Here is a 27,400-nt window from a genome sequence, read left to right on the forward strand (position 1 = left end):
GCATTATTTATACGTGCTTCTTTGCTCGGATGCTAAAATCACGCAAGTGTTTGTAGATTACCTTGATTCGAGTAAGTGAGGCAAACGAACTGCATAAGAAATTTCTTTAGGTTCACATTTGAAGATGGCTTATGTTAAAGTGCATGTATGATCTGGAATTAACTAAAATTGCAGATTAACATTAATCTCCTGACTTTTATAAGTACAGATTATATGAAAAATATTTCATTTTCTACATCGATGAATAATTATTTTAAAATATTCCGGCCTGCTAGATAAAAATGAAAAAAAAGAAAAATTTTCGATACCCAGTTTTTCAAAATTTGCAAAAGGTCTATATTTAAAATTTATCTTTGTTAAATACTGTACACAATAAACATGACAACTAAAGGAGTGGAAGGGGGGGGGGGGGGCAAATAGTTCTACTTGGATTTGGTAAATAGTATGTAATAGGTTTACGTTAAATTATGTCGAACGACTTTTAAGACGGAACGTGGGGGACCGGTCCTTCGGATGAGGCCGTATAAACTGAGGTCCTGTGTCGCAGTAGGTGCTGTCACGAAAAAGATCCCTCACTGCTCAATGGCCTTAAGTGCCGAGATTAGGTCTAAATTTGCAGCCCTCCACCGGCAAGTGGTGGCTTCTCAATATATGTGAAAGATTCTCGAGAGGGACATTAAACAAAAAACAAACGTTTAAGATACATTTAAAATCTTGTTATCCGAGTAAGAGTGGTCAAAGTAACACATGTATTAGTACATAGTTACATTAGAGAAAAAGAAATGGTTCTTTCTATTCTAAACCCACTCCTCTACAGTCAATATAACTTACTATTCCTCCTTCAGTATTGGTCAATTTTCAATCTAACTTGGCACAAAAGAAGTTAACTGAAACACACAATTCTATGCTTGTTTAAAGCTTTTTAATTCGAAGAAAGATATTATGCCTGTAAGTACAACCCCTCCCCCCTTAAAAACTTCCATATACCTAAGATGCAGAGTTTGCAGTTTAAAAAAGATGATCAAAAAGTATCTTTTGCTTTAAACAACAAACCGGCGCATCAATGCATCAAAATCCCATTTAAAATGTGTTTTTGGAACGTTTGTTCAATATTCAACGTCAAAGTAAATTGCCTCCAGTCTACGAATCTTAAAGGAAATGGAACATTTTTATAGCGTGCATTATCCTAACAATATCTGATTACTTTTTGGTCCAATGAGACAGCATTGACACCCTCTATCCATTTTGCACGAGACTACAATTTATCTTAGATACAATCAAGATTATTGTTTTTGCAATTGAATTTCCGTTAGAAAATAGATAATTAACTTGAAACTATTGAAGAGTTCTTTGAGACATTTCCTTCAACTCTGACGCAAGTATGCTTATGAAGGCAACTATGAATTTGGATGCCATGCATGATATTTCGACGTGTTTCAAAATTAAGAATATTTTTGATAAATCACGTGAAAATTAAACACTAACATATAATTTAACGTTTTCATTTCAATTGAAGGCACTAGTAGGGCTGAATCTCCAAAATTGCATTTTTTTTCGACCCTAATGTGCAAAATTGTTTACTTTCCAAATCGGAAATGTTCTGGATTATAGTTCAGATTATTACTGAGTCTTATATTATAAAAGAGGCCTTGATGGTCACCTGAGTATGGCGATTTCTCATAGAGCACCTGGAATTGGAACTCTGGTTTAATGTACAAATATTTGATAAAACAGTTTAAATGAGAATTCTGTATTCATTATCATATTCAATTATTCATACAGCTTGTCTCTAAGAAGTTCGAAAGTAAAGCAAATAAGGTACACTGTATTTTCAATACACGACAAACTTAGCCCCCGTCCTAAACACTGGACCCACGTGGACCCTTTCACAATTTTTGTAAAGGGTTAAGTACTCATTGTAATCATTCAATTAGTTTGCCCACATATTTGTCTTGTAGAAAAGATTTTCAAAGATATTTTGTCTTTTCAATACATAAACATCCTAGTCCCATCCTCGGGCCTGATCGGCAGACACAAGGGACATGAATATTATAATTTTGATAAAAGTTTCATAGCTCATTATAATTATGGAAACAGTTTGCCTGCTAGAAGTCCAAGGATGTAATGCATTTTCAGTATTATACATGTATGACTAATGAAAAATGTGAAGATAACGAATAGTGATCTATCTAAAAAAAAATCTACAAATCTGTAAACAAGGCATAAATTACGGACCCCAAAAATTCCAGGGAGTAAGCATTCCCTGTCTATTCATTCAGTTTAATTTGGCCCTTTAAGTTGGCCCTTTTCATCTTTAGTCAGTAAAACATCCACATATGAAACAGATGTAGCAGATTCTGTGGTGTCTTTTATTTCGAATTCACTGGGATATATCGAGTCGACTTATGAATGGAAGTACGTATAATTTTTATTGATAAAACGTCTTCATTATATCTGAATGTCGAGTTGAAGGCCACAACAAGTGCTTTCTTCATCTCATGTAGAAGTTTTGAATAATTTCTTATTCCTACTTTGGGACTTGAACCAGTACTAAGCTTCAAAAACCTCTACATGACATGAAGAAAACACTTGTTGTGGCCTTCAACTCGACATTCAGATATATTGAAGACGTTTTATCAATTAAAAATTAGTTCAGGCTCCGAGACCATGTATTTAAACTTAAGGTGAAGGCCTAGGGCTCATGACTCATTTTAATCATGTCTACAGTTTGCCTGCTTGATCCCAAAAGTAAAGAGGATTTCAAAGGATGTAATGTATTTTCAATATCTAACCAACGTAACACTATCCTGGGCGCAGGAACCTTGAGCGAGGGTTACAAATTTCACCTTTAATAGAGGGCTTTTATATATGTAATCATGGAAACAGTATGTCTTCTTAGTTCCCATGAGAAGAGAAGATCTCTCTCTCTATATATATATGATACATTAAAAGTTTAAAGTTTAAACTTATAGATAGTTATAGATAAGTTTAAACTTTAGATTTAAACTTTTAATGTAACATATATATATATATATATATTGTGTATGTGTTTCGATTTGTTAATTTGATTGGATCATTTCATACCAATATCCTTCATTTGATTGGTCCATTCCTGACAAAGAAACTAGCTATATTAACGTGGTATAGTAAAGTAAAGCTTGTAAGATACTATTCTGGGACATTCTTGTATGGCAATGAAATCAAATCATAGGGATCTATGACCCTTTTGCAATCCATGTCATTATGTGATTTATAATGCGTTCTCTAAGAAGCCTGTAGACAGAGGTTTAGCGGACTTATGAATTACTAAATTATTATTATTAGTAAAAGAAATATACACGACATTTCAAATACACAAGTGTGAACTATAAAAAGGTACCATAGTTTTGAATAAAAGGCATTGCGTGTATGTGATATTTGTTGCGCTCATCGGGTTAAAAACGCATTTTACTCTTTAATCGTTGTTTAGAAGACAGCGTTGAAAATATTAAATGATACAGGGACTTTCTCAATAATCTTTATCAATTTTAAACTTGACATTGTGATTTTTGTTCATTCAATTTCATATTTGGACGTCAATAATAATATAGAAGTCTGCGTTTTTAATGGAAGTAAAATCGATATTTCAAACAATGCTCTAAACACCAAAGAAAAAAATGTTTTTTTGACTTCCATTGTATCATATAAAGGTGACGCACATCTTTTTTGTTTGTCTTTATCTAGTTCATTTACAACATATATGCAGGCTACCTGTCATATTTCTCAGACATATTGAAGTACATGTTTTAGAGAACAGAAACCACTGTCATTTACTTACATTTGAAAAATACATGCAAATATATACTAATAATGTTTTCAATTTATACTTTATTTTAGAGTAATATATCATTAAGAATGTTTTACTCAATATCGAATTGTTTATAGCTTCCTTGAAATATTAATCACGTATTCAAAAAAAAAAAAAAAAAAAAAAAAAACAAGTATAGCAGTTGTAAAGATATTCCAGTGTGATGGATTTATGAGTCTGATGAATTATAATTCAGATAGATCACCTATGAGTAAAACAACATTTAAATATTTTACATGTCATTGAAACTATTTGAAAAGGTCAGGAGTAGAATAGATGATAGCAGACATGAATGGATTATTAATTACACAATATTGACCTATAGCTATCCCCCCCCCCCCGCCCTGACTGGTTAAAGTATCTAAAACTACCGAGATAATGATGTCATTGTACAATGGATAAATAAACGCAATAACAGATAACTAGATGTGATCTCGTTGCGAGCAACGAGTGGGTCTTCCGTCCGATTTTTCATAAGGTGAGATCAGAATTTGACTGAGACTTTCGTTCAAATATAATGATATAGATAAAGTGTTAATAGGAACAATTTTGCTTCAGTAATCTGTAACAAAATATTGATCATTAAAGATTATAGATTAAAGACTTTCGGCCCGTCTTGGCCCCTATTTTGAGGGGCCAGGCCTATTTTCTTCATATCTGCTTACAGCTCTCGTGATTTTGAACACTTTTTGTTCAACAACTATTCTAAAATTCTTTTTCGTTTCCGAGATATATGCAAAAGAAATAATAGGGACCGGCCCTTCAACTCCTTAATGGGGACGTTTAGCAAAAAATGAAAGGTAACACATTGCTCAGAACATTATTGTGAACATCTTTTATTCAATAATGCTTATCAAAATATTTTCCACTTTCGAAATATAAAGCGTCAAAGATTTAGCATTCTGGTCCCTAATGTTCCTTTATAACGTACATGTAACATATGAAGCCAACAACATGTTATATAGTTAAGGAGTTTGAAGATGATCTATTTTGCCTTAGTAATGTATTACAAAATATTGATCGTTTAACAGTTATTGATGAAAGACTTTCGGCCCCTATTATGAGGGGCCAGTCCCTTTTTCTTGATATCACCTTGAAGCTCCTATGATTTTGAACACTTTTTGTTCAACAACTATTCAGAAATTCTTTTTCATTTCCGAGATATATGCAAAAGAAATATTTAGGGGCCGGCCCTTCAACTCCCGAATGGAGACATTTACCAAACATTGAAAGGTTACAGAATGTACATATTGTTCAGAACATTATTTTGAATATCTTTTATTCAATATTACTTATCGAAATATGTTCAACTTTCGAGATATAAAGCGCCAAAGATTTAGCATTTCGGCCCCTTATGACCCCTAATTATGCAACATATGATGTGAATAACATAATATATAGTTGTCGTTTGCTCAGACAAACATTTTTGTTTCAGTAATATTCTACAAAATATTGATCGTTAAAGAGTTATTGATGAAAGACAATCGGCCCCGATTTTGAGGGGCCAGTCCCTTTTTCTTGATATCACCTTAAAGCTTTATGATTTTGAACACATTTTGTTCAACAACTATTCAGAAATTCTTTTTCGTTTCGGAGATATATGCAAAAGAAAAATTTAGGGGCCGGCCCTTCAACTCCTTAATGGGGACGTTTAGCAGAAATTGAAAGGTTGCATATTGTTAAGAACATTATTTTGAAAATCTTTTGTTCAATATTGCTTATCAAAATATTTCCCACTTTCGAGATATAAAGCGTCAAAGATTTAGCATTCTGGCCCCTTATGGGCCCTAATTATGTAACGTATGAGATAAATATCATAATATATAGTTGTAGTTTGTTCTGATAAGTCAGCCCTTTTCAGCACTCTAGCTTTTGTCGTTTTTGAGTTTTTGTGTAGACAAAATGGTCACTAAAAATTCGATTAAAGGGCGATAACTTCTGACTGGAAGTGATTTATCAAAAACGGAAGTGCCGGAATTAACTTCAGATAAAGACCCATCAACCCTGAAAATTTGATACAAATTGAACAAGCCATCTCCTAGAAATCTTCTGCACAAAATTTGTAAAGAAAAAAAAGAATAATAAAAGTGAAAAAGAAACAATAGAATAATAGAAGGGTCTTCTGCTGAAGACGGAAGACCCTAATAATTTTAAAGCTGCCTTATTTATGATCATTGCATACAGTGTTCCAGTTAATTGTTAATATAACAGAAAACAGTTGTATCTACTGCCCATAGTAGATGTCTACCGAAAAAAGTCGTGTTGTCCAGAGAAGTTCTGCTGAATATAAACAATGTACATTGTAATACGATGAGTTTATTTTTCTTCAGAATTGTCATTAAAGTAGATTTGTGTGACCGTCATGTAACTTAATATCAACTACACTTAAGTCAATTGCATATGGTTCGATTTGAATTTTTGAGAATTGCCATACTTTATTATATATCCAAATATCAGTATCACTCAATTTTACAATTGATTTCACGCAATATTTGACGGTGTGATCTGACTACACTGGTTTACTCCTTTCATTCAGCAAACCTCGGCTGATTCCGTCACCTTCATCAAACCTCGGCTGTACGAAGAAACTTGATATGCGTCTCCGCTTAACATTTGTGATAAGGCTGCCTGTTTACCGCTTAGGGAAAACGTAACGCTTTGAAAACGATAATAAATATGCATCTGATATACGATAAAAATTTTCAAAAGCATTTAGGTATCACTAAGAAGAACACTAACCATGAAAAATGCACTTCGTATCTTTACATAATCACATGTTTGTTAACGGATCGAATTCAGCACACTGTGCACGTGTATATGTAGGGCGCAGCCATATTGGGTATAAAGTAGCTCCGGTTCAATGGAGATTTACATGATACAGCCGAGGTTTGATGAGGTACGAATCGGCCGAGGTGTGCCGAGTGTTACTCCTTTCTGAAACTGATGACGTAGTACACAGTATACATGACGTTTTTTTTTTCTTGGGTACCAAAAAGTTCCTCAAAATTTTGTTGGTTGGATAAAAGTTGTATTTAGAATAAATTGATACCATTTTTTTTTATTTTATTATAATTTGCGAATTATAGAGGGGTATATAATAAATTTATCATTATTCGCGTCGAGTTTCATAGGATGATTCTCGCCTGTCAACTCTACGTGATGCGGCTCTTCGGATCAAGTTACTGTTGAAATCAAATTATACATCGTTCTAGTTAATTGGCATTGTACGGAATTATAAATCCATCACCTTCATATACTGTTGTCCTTCCACAATCGATCTAAAAAAAGAATTAGCCTCAATTCTTTATAAACCCCCTCCTTTTTTATTCTATCTATTAATTTTAGCAAAAATAGCTCGTGAGTGAACTAAATGAATATTGATCGCAATTTGGCGTCAAGGAGTGTAATCCGTGCTTTGCTTTATTTGAAATAGATAGTATTCTCTTATTTTCGTCAATGTAATCGTATCGTGTAATAAGTAAGACGAAGTTGTCTCATCCTTCTGCCAACAAAGAAGAAGTGCGCTAAGTGCATTCGGTGACCTTTGGAGAAGAAACAAGTTGGCTATAGGCCTTACATCCATAAGGGTCATCTGGGTACATATCTTTGCCGACTAGCCCAAACTCTTGGACCCTTATTAAAACTGGCTTATTAATGCGATCAATGTCATATATAAGTTGTACATATATGTGTTCTGGAGGAATTTTTTTAACATTTGCCCCCCCCCCCCGGAAAAATGTGTATTCTCTTTTCTTTCACAGCTGCAAAGCGTTACGACCTGGTAAACTTGGTACTTTTTCAATATCGGTCCATTAAAAGAGTTGTGAGAACTTAGGAGTTTTAAGTGTTCCAGTGTTGGAAACTCTAGGCTTATTAGTCTAGCATGCAAAGCATTTGTACATAAGGTGTTATTATTTTTGCAACCAAATGAATATGCAAATTTCAGTTATAAGCAAGAAGTTTCTTGAAAGATGATAAAGTCATACGAACATAAAAAAGTCAAGTTTTTTAAAGTCTACGAAGAATATGCCTTCTCCGTAAGCATTTAATTAGAAAAAGAAATGTCACTCTCTCAATCAAATCTTTAAGAAGGTTTTGCATTTATGGGGATAGTCCAGTGAAACTCCAGACAAATTTGAAGCAATTAGATATTTTCTTAAATAAGTTAAACCTATTTATGTCGAACCCGATGGGACCGAGGAAAAACTAATTTGGACAAATCTAAATAAATATAAATCCACTCCGGTTATCTAAGTGGATCCTTATTTAGTATTCAGAAGGCACACAATACGTCACTGATATAGAGGTTAAAATACATAAAGAAAAAGTGGTTGGGGTTTATAACTTCGATGTTTCCATGGTTTTCGAGATATCGACGTTCGAGATAACGAATTGCATCTGTAAACATATGATTTTCACAGAACATTCAAAGTGCGGATTTCTAAGAACCACTATCAATTGTCATATAAGAATTTTAATATTGTAAAACTTCGGTAAATCAGTTTTCGTTTTAAAAAAAATGATGAAAGTTTTACTACATATGAACAAATAAAAAAACTAAAGTGAAATAAAATCAGAAGTTTCTGAGGAGACAGTAGCACTACCTGTCTGTACTTATATTAAAAGAAAAGAAAAGTAGCACACAGGCTTCAAACACTTATTTGTTTTACATGAACAGAGTGTATCCAGATATCTTCTACTAAGTTTTGTTGCAATAAAACAACTACAAGAGACGTAGCACTTGTGTCGCTTTTTTTTTGGGGGGGGGGGGGGGGAAATGAACCAAGACTCGAGGAAGTATAGCGTTTTGACACAATTTCATGGTAATACTGATCGTAAATTGAAATTCCATAACCGATACATAGAATTATGTATATTAGTGTGCGTTACCAATTTACTAACTACATGTGTAAGTCTAATTAAAATGAGACAAAAGCCGTCGGAAGAGTAGAGTTGAAAAAATAATTCAAAGAAATTTTTATATTGGTATTTATGACAACACTGTTCATCACAAAAAAAGATATAAAAAATTATGTATCGTAATTTATTATTGTATTCCAAGTTTTAGGGAGATCATACTAAAACCGTAAAAGTTTGAAAGACTTTCACAAAATTTCTATTTAAGTAAGAAAGTCGTTTGATGAAAAAAACCCCAATATTTTTGTGTAATTTGCTTTTGTCCCAAATTGAAGGAGAGTAGTAGCATTATAAAAAATGTTTACAAATAAGGTCATCCCATAATATCTTTTGTTCCTTGATTGAATGTGTGTTGTTTTATGTCCCATTCGAGAATTTTTCACCCATATAGAGACGTCACCATATACCGATGAAGGGCTTCAAATTTTTACCTATACTCGGCATTCAGAGCCATTGAGCGGTGATCATGAGAGTTCTTTATCTTACCAAAGCCTACCGTGACCTCATTTTTTAGGTCTTCTACGAAAACCCCATTACTTTCACTTCTAATGCCTGGCGCAGGAACAGTCACTACTACGTTTACGTCTAAGGTCTGTTGGCCTCCCAATTAAGAATCAACGCCCTACGTAATTTTTGGTATTTGACAACTAGAGCTATTGAAAAAGAATCTCAGTCATGTAAAATATATTTTTTTAAATAAAATTCTGAACGATCTCAAGCTTCTACTACGTACACAAAACACTGTTTAAAGACGCATGGGACGTATTTATGGAATCCTAGTAAGAGGTCGGCTTTGTTTTAGAACGGGAAATTTAGTATATTCATACATTTTTCCTTTTGGGTCGGGTAGTTGTTCAAAATTATTTCTGGGTACTTAGTAAGTTTGAAACCATATGAAAATACGCACCTAAATAAACCGCCTATTCCCTTTTCCGCCTTTTGTCATTTCTATTCCAATTACTTATGCCCAAAGCTCATGATGTTGGAATGTAATACACGTACTTAAATATTATTCCTATTATATTGCTGTTTACTGGGGCTCTTTCTGGATAATCTAAATCCATTATTTAAAATCATACTGGCTTAAAACACTTCTGTTGTTCATGGCATCTTGAGCTGACATCTTGTCATGAACAACAGCAAGGGTTAACAGAAATCGGCACAGAAGTACTTGTTTTCCTACTCCACTGTTTACTGAAATGTCGATACAGCCACTATAACGGCGAGGGGTCAACGGTTTATGTAAGGAAATTAGACTAAAAATGAGTATTATAGGAGAAAAACAGACCTTCATCTTTATCTAATCATTGTTGATTATCACAAGTCAAAATTCATTTCCGAGTAATTAAAAAAAATCAATGCTTTTGCACGCAAAATATAGCGAGGTATGTACAATCGAGCTTTGTTAATCCGGACGCTTGCGTTTCCGAACAAAAATCGTCCGGATTAATTAAGCATCAAGGTAACTGTAACTTACTTTTCATAATTTTTAGATATGTTCCCCAAAATTGTCGGCCGGAAGGAAAAGAGTCCTGGTTATGGATATTCAAATTAGAAGGTTTGACTGTATTTGTATAGATGTGCATAAAACGAAGTTATTGGAAGAAAAGTTTAACTGCTGGTTAATAGTTTTCGCTCACACCTTTGTACGAAGCGTTACAGGCTTTCAGAGAATTTTAAGTTTCTGTTTGCAAAAAAGATGACAGAAACAATAAAACCAAATTATAACAGCTGACATTTACCACACTTTTTTTTTGTTACCAAATAGTTGAAGTTAGTTACAGGTTGCAAAGTAAAGACATTTCAACTTTTAGTAATAAATGTCATAATCAACGAATTTATTCACCCCTCAGACTGAATAACTATCCATATACGTATTGAGAAATAGCGAAACATTGCTTTCTGACTCTCTAACATCCACATTTCTGACAAGTAAAGGTGATATATAATTAAAAGGTTTTATTTTACATGTGGGTTTTTCTTTTTCAACTTTCAGTGGCATCTCTCGTTTCGAGCATTCTCTCGTTGACCTTGGTGGCATGTGACCGGTTCTTTGGAATAGTTTACGCCATGAAAGCTCACATCATAGAAAGAAAAGCAAAACCAGTGATTATAGCAATATGGGTAATTTCGGCAGCAGTAGCATTACCTATGTTAATATACAGAAGAGTACACGAAAGACATTGGAAAAATCACGTTGAAAAATGGTGTGATGACGTAGAATGGTGGATAGACTTAGGGAATGGAGAATCCCATTATCATCGGCCAGCCCGAGTAGCATACTGGACATGTGTCTCCGTCATTCTCTTCTTTCTTCCCATCATCGCAATGGTTGGGGCATATTGTGGAATAATAAAAACACTATGGTCAACTAAAATACCAGGGGAGCGGGTTTACAAAGAAAATATGGTGCAAACAAAAATGAAAAGAAAGGTAACATGACATTGACAATTTAATATTCTCGTTCAGATTTTTGCCGTTTAAAGTTATGACCGCTCAAAACTAACAAGCTCCAGAATTTCGAATTGATACACTTATGACGTTAAATACGATTCCATGCAACAAACTCCTTGATCTTTTTTTTCTCTACATGTACTATTAAAATATATGGCATGTCAAACGTTGCAATATTCGATCTTTTCCATTTGTATTGTATAACTTTCCATTTGTATTGTATAATTTTTATTTGTATTGTATAATTTTTCATTTGTATTGTATAATTTTCCATTTGTATTGTATAATTTTTATTTGTATTCTATAATTTTCCATTTGGATTTTATAATTTTCCATTTTGATTGTATAATGTTTATTTGTATTCTATATTTTCCATTTGTGTTGTAAAAAAATCATTTGTATTGTATAATTTTTCATTTGTATTCTATATTTTCCATTTGCATTGTATAATTTCTTATTAGTATTGTATAATTTCTTATTTGTATGCGATAATTTTTCATTTGTATTGTATCCGAGGATTGTTTATTTATTTCGTTACGAAGGATGTCATTGGTCATAAAATTTAGTCTGTATAAAGGTGCCCATCACAAACTTAGTCTGGTATCCTTCCCACAATTCCGATCGCGCACTCTCTACAAACACAAACTCGGCTCCTCTATTTGCGGTGCATACTAAGGGACGACCATTTGATTCTCGGGGGGTGTCGAATCCGATTATTTATTTTCATTCTCTCGCAGGAGAGAATATTTATTTGGAATATGACCAGAGACAAGGAGAAAAACAAAAAAAAAAGAAAATCCGCCCAAACCCGAAAACTCAGTTTTTTGGGGGTGGGGGTAGTTACCACCACTCAAGGTCAATTTATTTATTTTCTCAGTCAGCATTTCTAAGGACAGATTATTTATTTGCCATCTACCAGCGCTCCCTTTTTAGAATCCAATGACCGTCTAACATGCACGCAAGTACATATGCCGCCGAAATATGGCTGAAATATTGCCGACTCGGCGTTAAACAATAATCAATCAATCAAGCAAGCAAATACATATGAGCCCAGTTTGCTTTGAGCATCCGGAACATCTTCAACCCGATACAGGCTGAAACTTGACCAATGAAATCCTTCGTAACGAAACAAATAAACAGTCCGCGGATACAATACAAATGAAAAATTATCGCATACAAATAAGAAATTTTACAATGCAAATGGAAAATTATACAATACAAATAAAAATTATACAATACAAATGAAAATTATACAATACAAATAGAAAATCATAGAATACAAATAAAAATTATACAAATGAAAAATTATACAATACAAATAGAAAATTATACAATACGAATAAAAATTATACAATACAAATGGAAAATTATACAATGCAAATGGAAAAGATCGAATATTGCAACGTTTGACATGCCATAAAAATAAAGGATCACTAGTGATTTAAACAAGGTGTAATCGCATATATAATGTACATGATAATTGTTTGCGAAAAGGTCTTCCCTGCATGTTTTCATTTATTTAATCTAAAGGAGACCTAACATCGATAAACCATTGATTACGTGCAGTTACTTCTGGAAATAATTGATTCAATTTCTATATCAATGAATAATTTACATAAATCTTTCGCTAACAGGAGGTACATTTATTAGTTGTTGTTTTTTTTTTTTTGTTAGACTGAAGTCTATTTATATGTAAACTTCTGACCAGTGTTTACATGTAGCATATCAATGAAATAATTAATCTTTCAAATATCACATTTTCTTCTGGTTTCGCGCCAGCAGTGTACATGGCGCATCATAGCGTATTTTTTCTATTAAACAGGTGATAATTATGCTGATAGTTATTTTGGCGGTATTCGCTCTCTGTTGGTGCCCATTACAGATCACCATTTTATATTCTGAATACAGAGGAAACCACACTGAGCGGGTGAGTTCGTACAGATACAGCTGTATATTTGACACCAAACACGAATTAATTTAGAATACGAACGTAAAGTTAGAATTACCATATTACTTGTTCTTGGATTTGTTTTACAAGAAACGTACAGTTACCTTTTAATAGGGCAAGTAAGCTCTTTCATATTCTCTGTGTGTAAATATCAGATAATTATTAATTAATCGTTTATATTATTGATATCCTCTGGGTAAGCTGTGTATTTTGTATTTACGAGAATCATTTTGAAGCTTACTCGCAACTTTTCAAAGACTGAAATATACGAAATTTATACTATCAGCGGATATAACTGAAAAGAGCAGATTACATGTACAGGTACATTCTACTATTTCCACTAAACTTCTGCATCAGGCATGGGTATTAACTATAAAGATATATTTGGACTTTCTCAATTTCGGAATACTTTAGGTATTTTAGGTATTATATACAATACTAACTAAAAAAAATCTTTTAAGGCGGGTCTTGCAAAATCACTTATTATAATTTCATTTAAGGATGTTGGATCCTGCCATCAAAAGTAATGAGAATTTTTTATCAAGTATATTTTTAGAATCTACACACATAGCTTGATTAAAAACCAAAACAAAAATGGGGGTTAATACTACATAGCATTTAGTTTGACGTTTTGCACTGTAAATACGTCTTGCACATAAATCAATTTTTAAAAGTTTTTCCTCCAATATTTTTATTCAGATAAATAATGGGAACACAAACACAATTTTATTTCATCTTGAATAGACACATTAAAATTTGTACTAACAAAAATTTTTCAAATTGCTTCGCATGCTCAATTATTTGACCTTTTTGCACTCAAAAAATCTTTTTTTCTGGCATGAAATATTTATCAAGCAATAAAATCATTTGAAAGTAATGACATTTTACTGAATTTAAGAAGAATGGTTAAAAGTGTTTTATATATTCAGAAAAGAAAATTAAAAATGGGGATCTGTGATGTTAATTTTTAGATATTACTAAAATAGTGCTAATTTTAAGCTTAAATTAGGGCTATTTTTTTCTGGATTTTCACAATGATATATATATTTGCTATATTTATCAAATATGATGATAGAATTTATGATAGTTTATTTAATAAATAATTTAGGACCAGCATAAAACAGTTCACGGCACAGAATAACTCCTTGTGCAGGCTGCATGGAAAAATAGGAATCCAAAATTAACATACGTTGAATACCTTGAAAGAGAAAAAATAAGCATTTTCTTCTAAAAAAAACCTTCCGCCACAAAATATAGTTCCTCACTTAATGTTTTTGGTATGGAATTTAATCTTGGGAGTTTTAACTGAATATAGTTTAATTAGTATTGTAGAATCTAAATTTATTATAAGAACTAAAACTTTATACAGAATTTTTGAAATATAGGTTAAGACAAAAATCTGCTCAAAAGCTCAGGAGCGAACCTAGTCAAAGGGACATAGACACAGATTTGAAGTCAATATTGTCTCAAATTTTCTGTATAATGAACACACCCGGTGAAACGTTAACATTAACAATAACAGAGTTCGTGATCTGTTTACAAAACAGTTTACATTCCACCGGGTGTGTTCAATTTGTTAAACTCTGAACACATCACTGAGCAAGGACTGACAATACTGGTGAGTTGGTTTTGCTTTCTCTCATTTCTACTCTGATTTTTCTGGATTATATCTTTATTTCTTTTCATAAATACACAACAAAATTTCTACTTTTCTTAATTATTAAGGATAAAGTCTACTTTGTGAAAGTGGAAGGATGTGTCAATCAAACGCGTCCCAAAATTCGTAGTTTCAATAATTTCCATATAAAATAAGTTTTTTTTTAATTATATTTCCGTGTGGAATGCTATAGCAACATATATGTCATGATATAATGCAGAAAATTTGAGAAAATATTAACTTCAAATCTGTGTTTATGCCCCTTTAATAGAAACTCCTTTTGGAAAATGAAAGATGCAATTACTATCAATTGTGACTTGACAGCAGTGCCGAAATTAAAATTCAGGCAATAAAGTAAAAACTTGACAAAAAATTATAATTTTTGATCATTGAATTGAGTTTTCGAATTCCCGAAAGGATCATTCTCGAGAACCTAGATTGAAATCAAATGTTATAATATATGTAATAATATGCTGATGCCCAAATTGCTCATGACCTAAAAATGTATAACAATGTTGAGTCAAGTTTCTTGCTCAAAAGTAAAAGTTACTGTGTTTGAGCCATTACTTCGGTATCTCCAACCAGAGATATAATGCATATAAAGTTTGATTGATTGATTGTGGAGGTGTACTGATAATGTTGGGTATTTTGACCCCACAATACCGAAGATTTTTAACAGATTTAACAACATGGTTTTTGAAGGTCATGTGTGACAAAACATTAAGTAAACTGTGGTTTTTGAAATCTTGGGAGGGGAGCTGTGGAGCATCACTGCACTACAAAAGTGGTGAGATTTCCATCTGTCTGTCCATCTGTCTGTGCAAACGTGTCCGGTCCATATCTTTCTTACAAAGGAACATTAGAATCTACTACTTCACACAAAGATTGTTCATGACCTGAAGGTGTTTCAAGACCTTGACCCAAGGTCATTTTGCAAGTTCAAGGTCACTGAAAGAAAAAAGTTAATTCGTGTCTGGTCCATATGGATAAACTTCGTGAGTTCCCATTTTACATAAAGATTGTTCATGACCTGAGGGTGTGTCATCACCAAGGTCTGTGACAGAAAAAGTTCATAATTCGTGTCCGATCCGTATCTTTCTTACGGAGAATAATGTTGGGATGTTGGGAGTTTCCACTTCACTTAAAGATTGCTTATGACCTGAGGGTGTGTCATGATCTTGACCTATAGTCACTGTAGAAAAAATGAATAAATAGTGCATCCATACTTTCCAATAGTGAAATACTTGAAAATTTGTTATTTATTTTTTCAATGTAATAAAAAACAATATTATTATTTGTATTCATGTTTTATGAGGCTGCGTCTTAGTTTCATTCTTTAAAAAATACAATGAGCAGTTACTGGTAAATCTTTCACTCTAAATGTTACACCTCTTAGATCCATCAAATACTAGTTTTATTTAAAGGGATTGGACACAGTTGCATTGCCGTATTTGTTTTATAATTTTAAATTTCTATTTTTATTCCAAAAATAACATCAGTTTAACAAATTGAACTTAGATGAAAAGGCTTAAAATTCAAAGACAAAACATTCTTAACATCATATCAAACATCAAACCTGTGTTTGATATCATATATCAAACCTGTGTTTGTAAACATGGACACGAGCACTGTTATTGTTAATGTTTACGTTTTGCCATGTGTGTTCAATTTATTTACTCTGAACACGTCACTGAACACGGACTGACAATACTGGTTGAGTTGGTTGTGCTTTCTCACCTTTCTAATCTAAATTTTCTTGATTATAACTTTTAATAATTTTAATTTATACGAAACAAATCTTCCACTTTCCTTAAATATTTTAGATAAATTTACTTCTTGAGAGTGCAAGGATGTGTGCCAATCAAACGCTACCCGAAATTCGTAGATTTAATAATTTCCAGATAAAAGAAGTTTCTAAACACACTTTTAAAAAAGAAATTTTGAAATGCTCTAGCAACAAATAAGTCATTGTATTGTATTGAAAATTTTTAGAAAATATTAACTTCAGATCTGTGTCCAGGCCCCTTTAAACAAGATCTTTGATGTAAGGAAGAAACCACAAACCATCTCCGACGTGCAAACAGTTCTGAGTTTAGCTGCAATGATTGACTGAAGGCCTTCTAAGTTTGTACGGAAGTGAAAATGATATAGTAAAGTCATATCTTTTATCTAACAGCAAAAACTTTATAATTTCAAGTTCTATACAGTGGTGACTCGTTTATGCGGACGTCAATAATCCGGACGCTTCACCTCTCTGACAGAACATTTCTTATTCATATATACCAATTATAAAAAGTATCCCAGACACTTTTTTTTATTTAGAAGAATTGCTTTGGAGCACAAGCACACAGATCAACAAGACTGATTTTGACTACGTAACCCAGTTTCAATATAAACTAGTCATAAACTAGTCATTTAGAACTTTAAAAAAACAATATTGGCAATTTGTAAATCACTATATCTCAACAAATTATTTGAAGCCAAGCTTAATACTTCGCATAGATAATGCTTAGAGTTATGTTATGACAGTAGTATCAAATATTTTTTTTAGCCTGCTTTTGGAAGATTTGGTCTATACAAATTGTTCAAGTTAATTATTCAAATTGGCTTGGTGCCATATTTAAAGAAATGTTTGCCAGTGGCGGATTTAAGGGGGGGGGGGGGCGCCCCCGGCCCTAAATTTGTCAAAGTTAGCGTAATTCATAGATTCGTAGGGAAAATGTGAAAATGTCTAATCGGTAAACCTCATTTTTACCCTACAAAATCTCTAGAATACAGGAGCTTCGCCCTGGACCCACTGGGGGCCTCAAGGCGGCCCTCAGACCCCGGCCTACTTTTTGCGCCCCTTCTAACTTTAATTCCTACATCTGCTCCTGTCTGCCTTTTGACATGTTGCATATTTGATTACATGTATGAGAAATGTTAGTTTAAGGAGAATTACTTTGAAATACCTTGAAGAAAATACAAAATTAATTTTGAGTGAAATAAATCAAATGTGATCTTTACTATTTTGAAGGAGAAAGTTTTTCGCTTTTTCAGTTACAGTTAAGTAATGTTATTGCCAACCATATTTCATCAAGATATAATAACCTACTATTTTGACAATGCTGCATGGTTTTCTGCAGGGCAGACTGGTACTTAATGAACTTTGACAATCAGCAGTATGGATTGGGGTGGGGTGGGGGATATAGGGACAAAAGCAGCCTCTGTAAAATTTACCAAGTACCTATATCTACCATTATAGATATTATATTTGTGGTATCTTTATTTTCATTACCTTATTCTAAGACTATACTGAATGCTTTTGTTTATATATTGCAATTCCAGAAAAAAACATTTATTTTCACACTCATGACTAAGGATAAAAATGTATGTACATGTATTTTGTAATTTAATGGAACAACAGCAGGTGGTGAGAAGCGAGTTGCCACTCGCTTTGTTTCCCTTTCTTCTCTCTTTTCTATAAGATTGTTTTCAGTGGAATCATTTATCCTTGCTGTGAGAGAAAGGGATTCGACTCATTGACAGAGCTGAGAAAGCTGTCATTATTTTCTGCGCCAATTAGGTCTGTTGTAACTTAATGAACTATGCGTCTCTAGTATAATATTAGTGCGAAAATCGCCATGTCACGGCCCAGATCGATCCTGTTTAAGGTCACTTCCTTTAACAGTATCTGTATAACCTTGCGGAGTTACTGACTACTAACTTGATATGATTTTATTTGTTCAAAATCCAGAGTTAAGACTTTCATAACGATATACTTGGCATGTCAAATGGTCAGATACAGATTGCCTCATTTCTGACCCGATGACGCTGACATTTGACCTAGTTTAAAAATAATGATTTTGACCTACATTTCTAACCTATGTCTCAAAAAGTAAAGTGTCCAGGTTATGTTGTCGCCGAACCTTTTATAAAGTTCAGATGTTTCTCGCGTACCCCGTAGCCTAGATCTCAAGTCATTTCGAACCGTTAATGCACACTATATCTTTATCGCAGGACACTTTAAGATACATGTAAGCTGTAGCTCTCTGATAAATAATACAGACCTCAAGAGAGCTATATAAAGATTCTATTGCAAAACTTGGATTTACGCCGTCGTTTTTGGTCGCAAGTTCGGGTACTATTTCTGGTTTTATATGCATTTTCTCCACCTAAAGCATGGTATCTGTCAATAAGGATAATAAGGATATACATGTATTTTACTCCTGCTGTTTTTACTCTACCTTTCATCGGTTTGAATGGCCTATGAAGCCTTGGAATGCCACTGTTTCAAAAACTTCGCCTATTGACAGCCATTTGTTACAGTCATACTAAAATACAGATGCTTGGGAAAATACATGTAAGTCTGCCGAGAAAATCAATAAACTCTTCGTTTTATTTATCTAATTTCTTCCTTCTTAAATTACAACTAACTTTTATAGACGAGTTTATATTTGACCAACAAATAATCAAAACTATATCTCGGCACTTATACTTTCCATTGCATGCCTATTTTAGTATAACTCCAAAATGGCCAAGTTTCTGCCATGAAACTAGATGCCTTTAAAAGATTTTTAAATGTTTCTATTTTTTTTTTTTCAGCTTGAAGAATGGTATATACATTTGGAATTTTCTGCCAGATTACTAGCATTTTCAAATAGTGCATTTAATCCCCTAATATATGCCGGCTTTAATGAAAACTTCAGAAAAGGTGGGTATCATTGTTGCTTGTACTGCATCTTTATTACCTGAATCTGATTATATTTTCATTTTTATGAATTAATAGTGCTGCTTTTTTTCACTCTAAATATTTTTTTCTCTGCTTATTTTTTTTTTTACTACACCTCGCATGTATACGTACCATCATTGCTTTAAAATATGTATTATTTACAAAAATAGGCGTAGAGGAATACAAGCGAGTCATTAATTACGGATACCCACGTTTTTCATTAAATGTGTACTTCAAACAATAAGAACGATTTCCCCCATACGGCTTTCATTCACAATTCTCAGCAGTGTGATTGTTAAGTGCGAGTGTTTTAATTTGTTATTACTGATTTTGTTTTGAAGTGTTTTTGGTCGCACTGAGAAACTAATTGTGTTCTATTTGCAAACCTTTTAGGAGACATAAGTATATACGAAAACTATTATGATCAGATGAAAAATTATTCTCTATTAATAGAAACTGGTAAAACTTTACAAATGCAATCTCAAATAATTAATACAGACAAGGATGATGATAATGAAGGCGAGGGAAATGGGATAACTCAGACTGCTGTAAATCTTTACTTTCAGTTTTATTTTCTGTACTTGTATTTATTCAGGTTACAATTCAACAGTATGGATGAAAACTTGGAAGTTAAAAATTCAAGACAATAGTTAGAACGTTAAAAACTACGGGAGTTAATTTGTCAATTGGAATACAGGCTCACAGATATTAAAATTTTCATACCAATTCAAGCATGTATAAATATGAATCTTTAAACAATTCCAAAATTACAAAGAGCTCTTTAACAAAATATTAGTTTAGAATGCATATACCATATTCTCTCTGGCGAAGGTGCAAGTACAAAAATATAGTATATACGGAAATTGTATGTTTTACATATGCTTATTACTACACGACAATGTTCCAAACCAAATTAAGGTTATTTGCGCCTGAAACAAGATGTGTTTGTGAAACGCTGATGCCCCCGTATGGCAGCTCATGGCGATTATTAAAGTTTCTCAAGTCAAAGTCAAATTCCAAGATCAAGTAATACATCTGTGAAATATGAATGCTCTATCCATCATCAATTCAAAAGTTATGGCCAAGGTGAATGTTTTTCAAAAGTAGATCAACCTCAAAGGTCAAAATTGAAGGTACCTAGTGGAAGGATATGACAACCCTAGCACTAACAGTTCAAATGTTAAGGCCAAGGTTAAAGTTCTTGAAAAGGAAGACAAACTCAAATGTCAAGGTCATAATTGTCCGTCTTATCAAAAGAAACACACCTGTTTAATATGAAAGTCCTAGCACCAACCATTCAAAATTGATAGCCAAGGTTAAAATTTTTCAAAAGTGAGTCAAACTCCAAGGTCAATATTGTTGGTACACAAAGGAAGAATACTCTTGTGTTATATGAAAGCCCTTGTTCCAACCATTCAAAACTTATAACCAAGGTTTAAATTTTTCAAAAATGTGTCAAACGCCAAGGTCAAGATCAAAAAAGTATGTATAAACAAAGAAAGGTCTTATCACAAGGAATACCATGTGAAGTTTGAAAGCCCTAGTATTAAACGATCAAAAGTTTTGACCAAGGTTAAAAGTTTGGTTAAAATAAATTAAAAATAGGTCAAACGTCAAGGTCAAATATGTTGGTATCCAAAGAAAGATCTTGTCACAAGGAGTACACATGTGAAATATAAAAGCTCCAACCAATCAAAAGGTATTGGCATGGTTAAAGTTTTTGCGGACAAACAGAAGGACGAACAGAGCAAAAACTATTTATCTCCTCGAACCTTCGATTACGGGGGCATAAAAATACAAATTTCACCAAAATTATAGTTTTTTCTCTTTGTTTTCCCTAATAGGTAAATTCACGCTCCCTGCGTCTATGCTTCAAACCCTAGAGTGGGGATTAATTGAACCTTCCCTTTCCCTGTGGATTCCATTCAAGACATTGCTTTGCGATTTGCGCAATGTGTAGCCGATCCTTCCCCATTTTCTCTTCCTGACGTCTGTCGACGATGTTGATGGATTTTGGTTGATATCTTCCAGAGACTGTTGTTTGATATACTGATGGTCAACCAGATTTTGATACATCTTTTGACGAAAGTCTGGAGTTTGTACATATAAATTATTGCTAATGTCATCTCAGAATATGGAATTTTCATCCGTTGCATTTATGTAGTACTTCACAGGCTTTTTCCTTTCTGCAATTTGTAGAACACGTATGCCCTTATATCGACTAGTGAATGATACATAAGAGTCGAAATCAAAAGTTCAATGTCTGACAAAAAAACTAAGTTTACATATTTTTCATCAAAACTCGCTGTTCCCTTCAAAACTTGTTAACAAATATTAGTATTTAATTTTATAACACTAAATAACACGTTCCTTTTATTTATTCATCAAAATGATCACCTGAAGTACCAATTTCCAGAGGATGTTAAACAGGGGCTATTATTATTGTTAATTGATTGATTGATATTGTATGGTGTTTTACTACCCATTCGAGGATTTTTCACTCATATAGAGATGTCACCATATACCGGTAAAGGGCTTCAAATTTTGACCTTTACCCGGTACTCGGGGCCATTGAGCAGTCAGGGATCTTTATCGTGCCAATGCTTGCCGTGACACGGGGCCTCGGTTTTTAAGGTCTCATCCGAAGGATCTGCAACTTTCACTTCAAAGTGCCGAGCGCATGGCGAAGGGACAGTTGCTACCCATTTTTTATCGACTTCGATTTGAACTCTCGACCTCCCCGATCATGGAGCGAGCGCTCTACCGACTGAGCTACCGTGAACGGTCATTATTACTAATACCGATAACAAGATTAAACCAGATCGCAGATACTTAAAACATAGATATTACATTACATAAAGTCTCAAACACCATGAATTCGAAATTTTTGTTATTATCTATGTCAGACTTCAAAAAATTTTGGGCGGTGTGTATCCCATGTTCCTAGGTGATTGATGATGATTACAGAACCAAAACTGTAAATGTTCACATCAGACCAGTTCCAGTTCCAAGCGGGGTTAAAAAGTCATAGCGTGAGAAATCCATGATGTGACTGTTACTGCCCATGGGCCTTTTGTCAATAAAAAAAACGTTACGAATTATACGTTATACATTGACTGCACCTCTACCCTAAAACTATGTGGTTTGAATTACTTTAAAATACACTTGATTCAAAAGTTAAAAACCCAAACAAAAGGGAATAAACTTTATTTCTTAATGTTCTCCTTTGTGGATTGTGGTTATGATGGAAACATATAATTTAATGCTTGTATGAATGTTACTAGCATGCTTGTTAACATCACTATGCACTATCTCGATATAAAACCCTCTTGGTAAATCATCTACATCACGAATTTCTACATCCGACTATTTGATCAAATTCCAATTTACTATAAATGATATGACACTTCAGGAAAAATTTTGTTTTTCTCTTGTCCGTCTCGATATTTAGAGTAATGAGGAGCGTTCCCTCTGACGATGTGATAAATTACATGCTGTAGAATCAATAAAGCGAAAAGGAAATTAGATAGTCAACAAATCCTCTCATTAACCTGATATTAAACAAGCTTCCTTTTTGAAATTTAAAGATGTCGGGTGGTTCAAATGTAATTAACAGAGCATGATGATCCAATGTAAATTTAAGAGACCGAAAAAAAACTCAAGAATTGTGTCCTGTTTAATGTAGGCATCAACATTATTTTGACAGGTCTCTTCAATCTTTTGGGTTGTTACAAAAAGATTCGTTGGACACCAGTTAATCGCATGGACTCCTTTAGAAGTACAACTTTCAATTCTACAAAGTCAGAGCATCTAGATTTGTAAGTTCGCGATTTTATAAATGCATGGAATGGCTCCAGTTTATGTTTGCTTTTATGTAACTATAGATAGTTTATTACGTGTATCTTATTTTAATATTTGCCAATGATTAATTTCGCTTAGAATACTCAGTACTTGTTTACTGAAGTTGATTATCACATTTGCTATCTGTATTGTATACATCTACTTTTCTGATCGATCGGTTAGTATATGTATTTGCGTTGGCATGGTTATTTAATTCGATTGATTCGAAAAAAAAAAAAATCAAATCTCAAACCCTCATATCTAATTCTTACATGATCGAAATTTTATGTTCGTCTAACTAGCTTGTTACCTGCTTTTAGCCACTGTTTCCGATTGTATGTACACTAATTTGATGCTTGTAGCCATCTATCTGGTGAGTTTTTCCTATGCATAACAAGCACTTTTTTACAGATCTGTTGGGAAATATATTTCAGTTATCAGCTATCACATAAACACAAAAATATGCTTTCAATTTTGTGCAAGGAGCTCGGTAAATATCAGAGCGTAAATGAATTCAAAGCCCATCTCAGCCTGGAAGTGTAACTGAGGCTTAAATGAATAATCTTCAGTCTTAAAAGAAAAAAATGAACCTCTCTTAAATGAAATAAATGACATAAACTATTAAAATCAAATTCATGTATATTTTACAGCAGTTACAAGTAGTCACATCCCAAAGCTAGCTTATTAAAGATAGTTATAAAAATATTCGCTACTGATGCCAAAATTTGTCTTTCATTAATTAGTTGCAGAACAAATTAGATTGTGCATAAACAACAAAACGTTTTCGCTTGATCGAGTCCAAAATTTTGTACTTAGTTATTGTTAATTCCTATTTATGCAATATACTATCATGCATTTTGACCTGTATGCTCGCTAATTCAGGAATGCATTGAAGCTTTACAAGAGAGTTGAAACAGCATATCCTTCCTTATCTAACCGTATGTTTTCGCTCTCTTTCTTTTTTTCTTGTCATTTTTTCCTACCTTCATGCTTTTTTTCGGATCAGCAAAATGAACGGTTGGTTACGATCAAGATAAAAGATCTGCACAGTTTACGATTGAAATGTCAGTACCGAATCTGTATACGACTGATTTGCTATTTCATTTGGCAGCAGTCCCTGACAGCATTATTTTGTTAATATTCTTGTCCCAGAGAATTAAACTTGCTGCTCAATCAACCAATCTCTTGACGAAGAAAGTAGGGAAGTTCTTTTTGTTGTTGTTTTTGTTTCAAAAATGCTCTTTTAACTTCGATCTTTTTGTTGCATAATAGTGTTTATCGGTCGATCATTAACATTCACTGATTGGAAGGTACCCACTAATCTCCAAATTTATCTCAAAATTGAGAACTTTGGGATTCAAATTTTTTCTCCCGATTTTTCAAAGTTCTTATAGATATTCGTTTGTGATATTAATGTCATTTCAATGATTTATATTATATTTGATGAGCCTTTCAACCAAAGCTTTGCGGAGATTAACCGGGGAAGAATAAAGAGTCAGATGAAAAAGATGTAACAATCAAAATTAATGGGGCAATTTGATAAGGCTCATCATCTTCGAGCTTCGTTAAAGCGTCATTTTGAGGTTTAAAACCAACCAATTCAAAGCCGGGGCAATAGCTCGTGCTGTTTTACACAAAATTAACAGGATATAAAAACTAGACTTTTTTTCTAATATGATTTTAATGCATATCCATCGTAAGTATATTTTCTGTTACTTTGTGGTACGGTAATTACGAGTGTATATTATGAACGGTAATTAGACCCAGACTTGCTTGTTCTGAAGTATAGAAAATATTTATTTATTACTAAAACTATGAATATAATTAGCGTATTTCTTTGCAGAATTAACCGCCATTATTTTTCTAAAGAAAGCCTTGAGCGCCCAACGTCAAAAGCGTTACATTCCATGTAGAGAGACAAGGCGAAGCACGACCACTGTGACATTCAACGCCATACAGGCCGAGGATGTCTTGTAACTCAGACGCACTGTGTATTTATTCATTAATACATGTTTTATTGTTGTTTATTGTATGATTTTATGTAATGGAGCAAAATTGTGAATAATTTACGTTGTTCAATAAAGGGCAAAGCGCAGCAACTGGATTTTGCTTTCATACATATGTAATCGGCGTTGGAAAGTTTCTGGGTGAGGTGGCTCATGACTCTTCTCTGTCTTTTTCCACAGTATAGCTTTTTTAATTTTTACCACCTCTGAAACGTTGCATGGTTACTAGTTTTCCTTGTTTACTTGAGTTCCTTTTAACTTGAAAATCCTTACGAATTTTTTATCAAATATATTTTTAGAACTTATACACATATCTTCATTAAAAATCAAAACAAACAAGATGTGTTTGTGAAACACTATGCCCCCGTATGGCAGCTTATGTCGAAGGTTAAAGTTTCTCAAATGAAAGTCAAAATCCAGGCCAAAAGATAAAAAATGTTGATACCCAAAGAAAGATCTTGTCTCGAGGAAAACACCTGTGGAATTTGAAAGACCTAGATACAATTCAAAAGTTATGGTGAAGGTTAAAGTTTTTTAAATAAAAGTCAAACGTCAAGGTCAAGGTCAAAGTGGTTGGTATCCAAAGGAAGATCTCGTCACAAGGATTACATATGTGAAGTATGAAAGCCCTAGCACCAACCATTCAAAAGTTATGGCCAAGGTTAAAGTTTTTCAAAAGTAGGTCAAACTCCTAGTTCAAGGTCAAAGGGTCAAAGTGGTTGGTATCCAAAGGAAGGTCTTGTCACAAGGATTACATATGTGAAGTATGAAAGCCCTAGCATCAACCATTCAAAAGTTATGGCCAAGGTTAAAGTTTTTCAAAAGTAGGTCAAACTCCTAGGTCAAGGTCAAAAGGTCAAAGTCGTTGGTATTCAAAGGAAGGTCTTGTCACAAGGATTACATATGTGAAGTATGAAAGCCCTAGCTCCAACCATTCAAAAGTTATGGCCAAGGTTAAAGTTTTTCAAAAGTAGGTCAAACTCCTAGGTCAAGGTCAAAAGGGTCAAAGTGGTTGATATCCAGAGGAAGGTCTTGTCACAAGGAATACACCTGTGAAGTCTGAAACCCTAAGCACCAACTGTTCAAAAGTTATGGCCAAGGTTAAAGTTTTTCAAAAGTAGGTCAAAGTCTAAGGTCAAAGTGGTTGGTATTCAAAAGAAGGCCTTGTCACAAAGAATACACATGTGAAGTTTGAAACCCCAAGCTCCAACTGTTCAGAAGTTATGGCCAAGGTTAAAGTCTCATGAAATTTTGCAAAAGTGGGTGAAACTCCAAGGTCAAGGTCAAAAGGTCAAATATGATGGTATCCAAAGAAATGTCTTGTCACAAGGAATACACATGTGAAATATGAAAGTCATAGCTCCAACCAATCAAAAGTTATGGGCAAGGTTAAAGTTGACAACAGACAAACAGACAAACAAACAGACAGACAGGACAAAAACAATATACCCCCGGGATCTTTCGATCCGGGGGCATAAAAATGGGGGTCAATGCGCTTCTTTTGGCGCTACAGAGCATTTAGTTTGACCTTTTTGCACTGTGAATACATCTTACACATAAATCAATTTTTAAAGTTTCTACTCCAGTAATTTTTGTTCAAATAAATAATGGGACAAAAACAGTCTTATTTCATCTTAAATAGACACATTAAAATTTGTGACAACGAAGAAATTTTCAAATTACTCCGCATGTTCAATTATTTGACCTTTTTGCACTCAAACATTTTCATTTTTCTGGCATTAAAAATTTAACAAGCAAAAAAATTATTTGAAAGTAATGACATTTTTAGTCAGCCGACGGGCTGACTAGTTACGGTGGGATGAAACTGCAAGTGCGCTTGCGTAATTTGGAATTCTGGGAAAAAGATTTACACGACTTGTTCTAAAGAAACTCGTACTATTTGCTCCAACCAGAGGGCGTGCTTCTTCACGCACACTCTAGACCTCGATCTATTTATAGACTGCATTGTGCTTCGTTGTTCTCGGCGAAAAATTAAAGACATAGATTGTTCTTAGTGGGA

General features: G+C 33.5%; 1 protein-coding gene across 2 annotated transcripts in view; it reads left to right on the forward strand.

Moving 5' to 3' along the window:
* LOC133178328 (QRFP-like peptide receptor) overlaps positions 1 to 25,455 on the forward strand; it is a 28,581-nt gene extending 3,126 nt beyond the window's left edge. The window contains exons 2-6 of one of the 2 annotated variants that reach the window (XM_061313061.1): positions 10,761 to 11,197; positions 13,041 to 13,145; positions 19,408 to 19,516; positions 23,241 to 23,352; positions 25,218 to 25,359. In XM_061313061.1, coding sequence (XP_061169045.1) covers positions 10,761 to 11,197; positions 13,041 to 13,145; positions 19,408 to 19,516; positions 23,241 to 23,352; positions 25,218 to 25,287 — 833 coding nt within the window. In that variant the 3' untranslated portion in view covers positions 25,288 to 25,359. Of the gene's footprint in view, positions 1 to 10,760; positions 11,198 to 13,040; positions 13,146 to 19,407; positions 19,517 to 23,240; positions 23,353 to 25,217 lie in introns of both variants that reach the window. The other variant, XM_061313062.1, reaches the window with a different exon arrangement.
* The last annotated feature ends 1,945 nt before the right edge of the window (positions 25,456 to 27,400 follow it).

Source organism: Saccostrea echinata, unplaced genomic scaffold, assembly GCF_033153115.1.
Source record: "Saccostrea echinata isolate AGI-Se365-2 ecotype Australia unplaced genomic scaffold, CSIRO_AGI_Sech_v1 ptg000002l, whole genome shotgun sequence".
Lineage (NCBI taxonomy): Eukaryota > Metazoa > Mollusca > Bivalvia > Ostreida > Ostreidae > Saccostrea > Saccostrea echinata.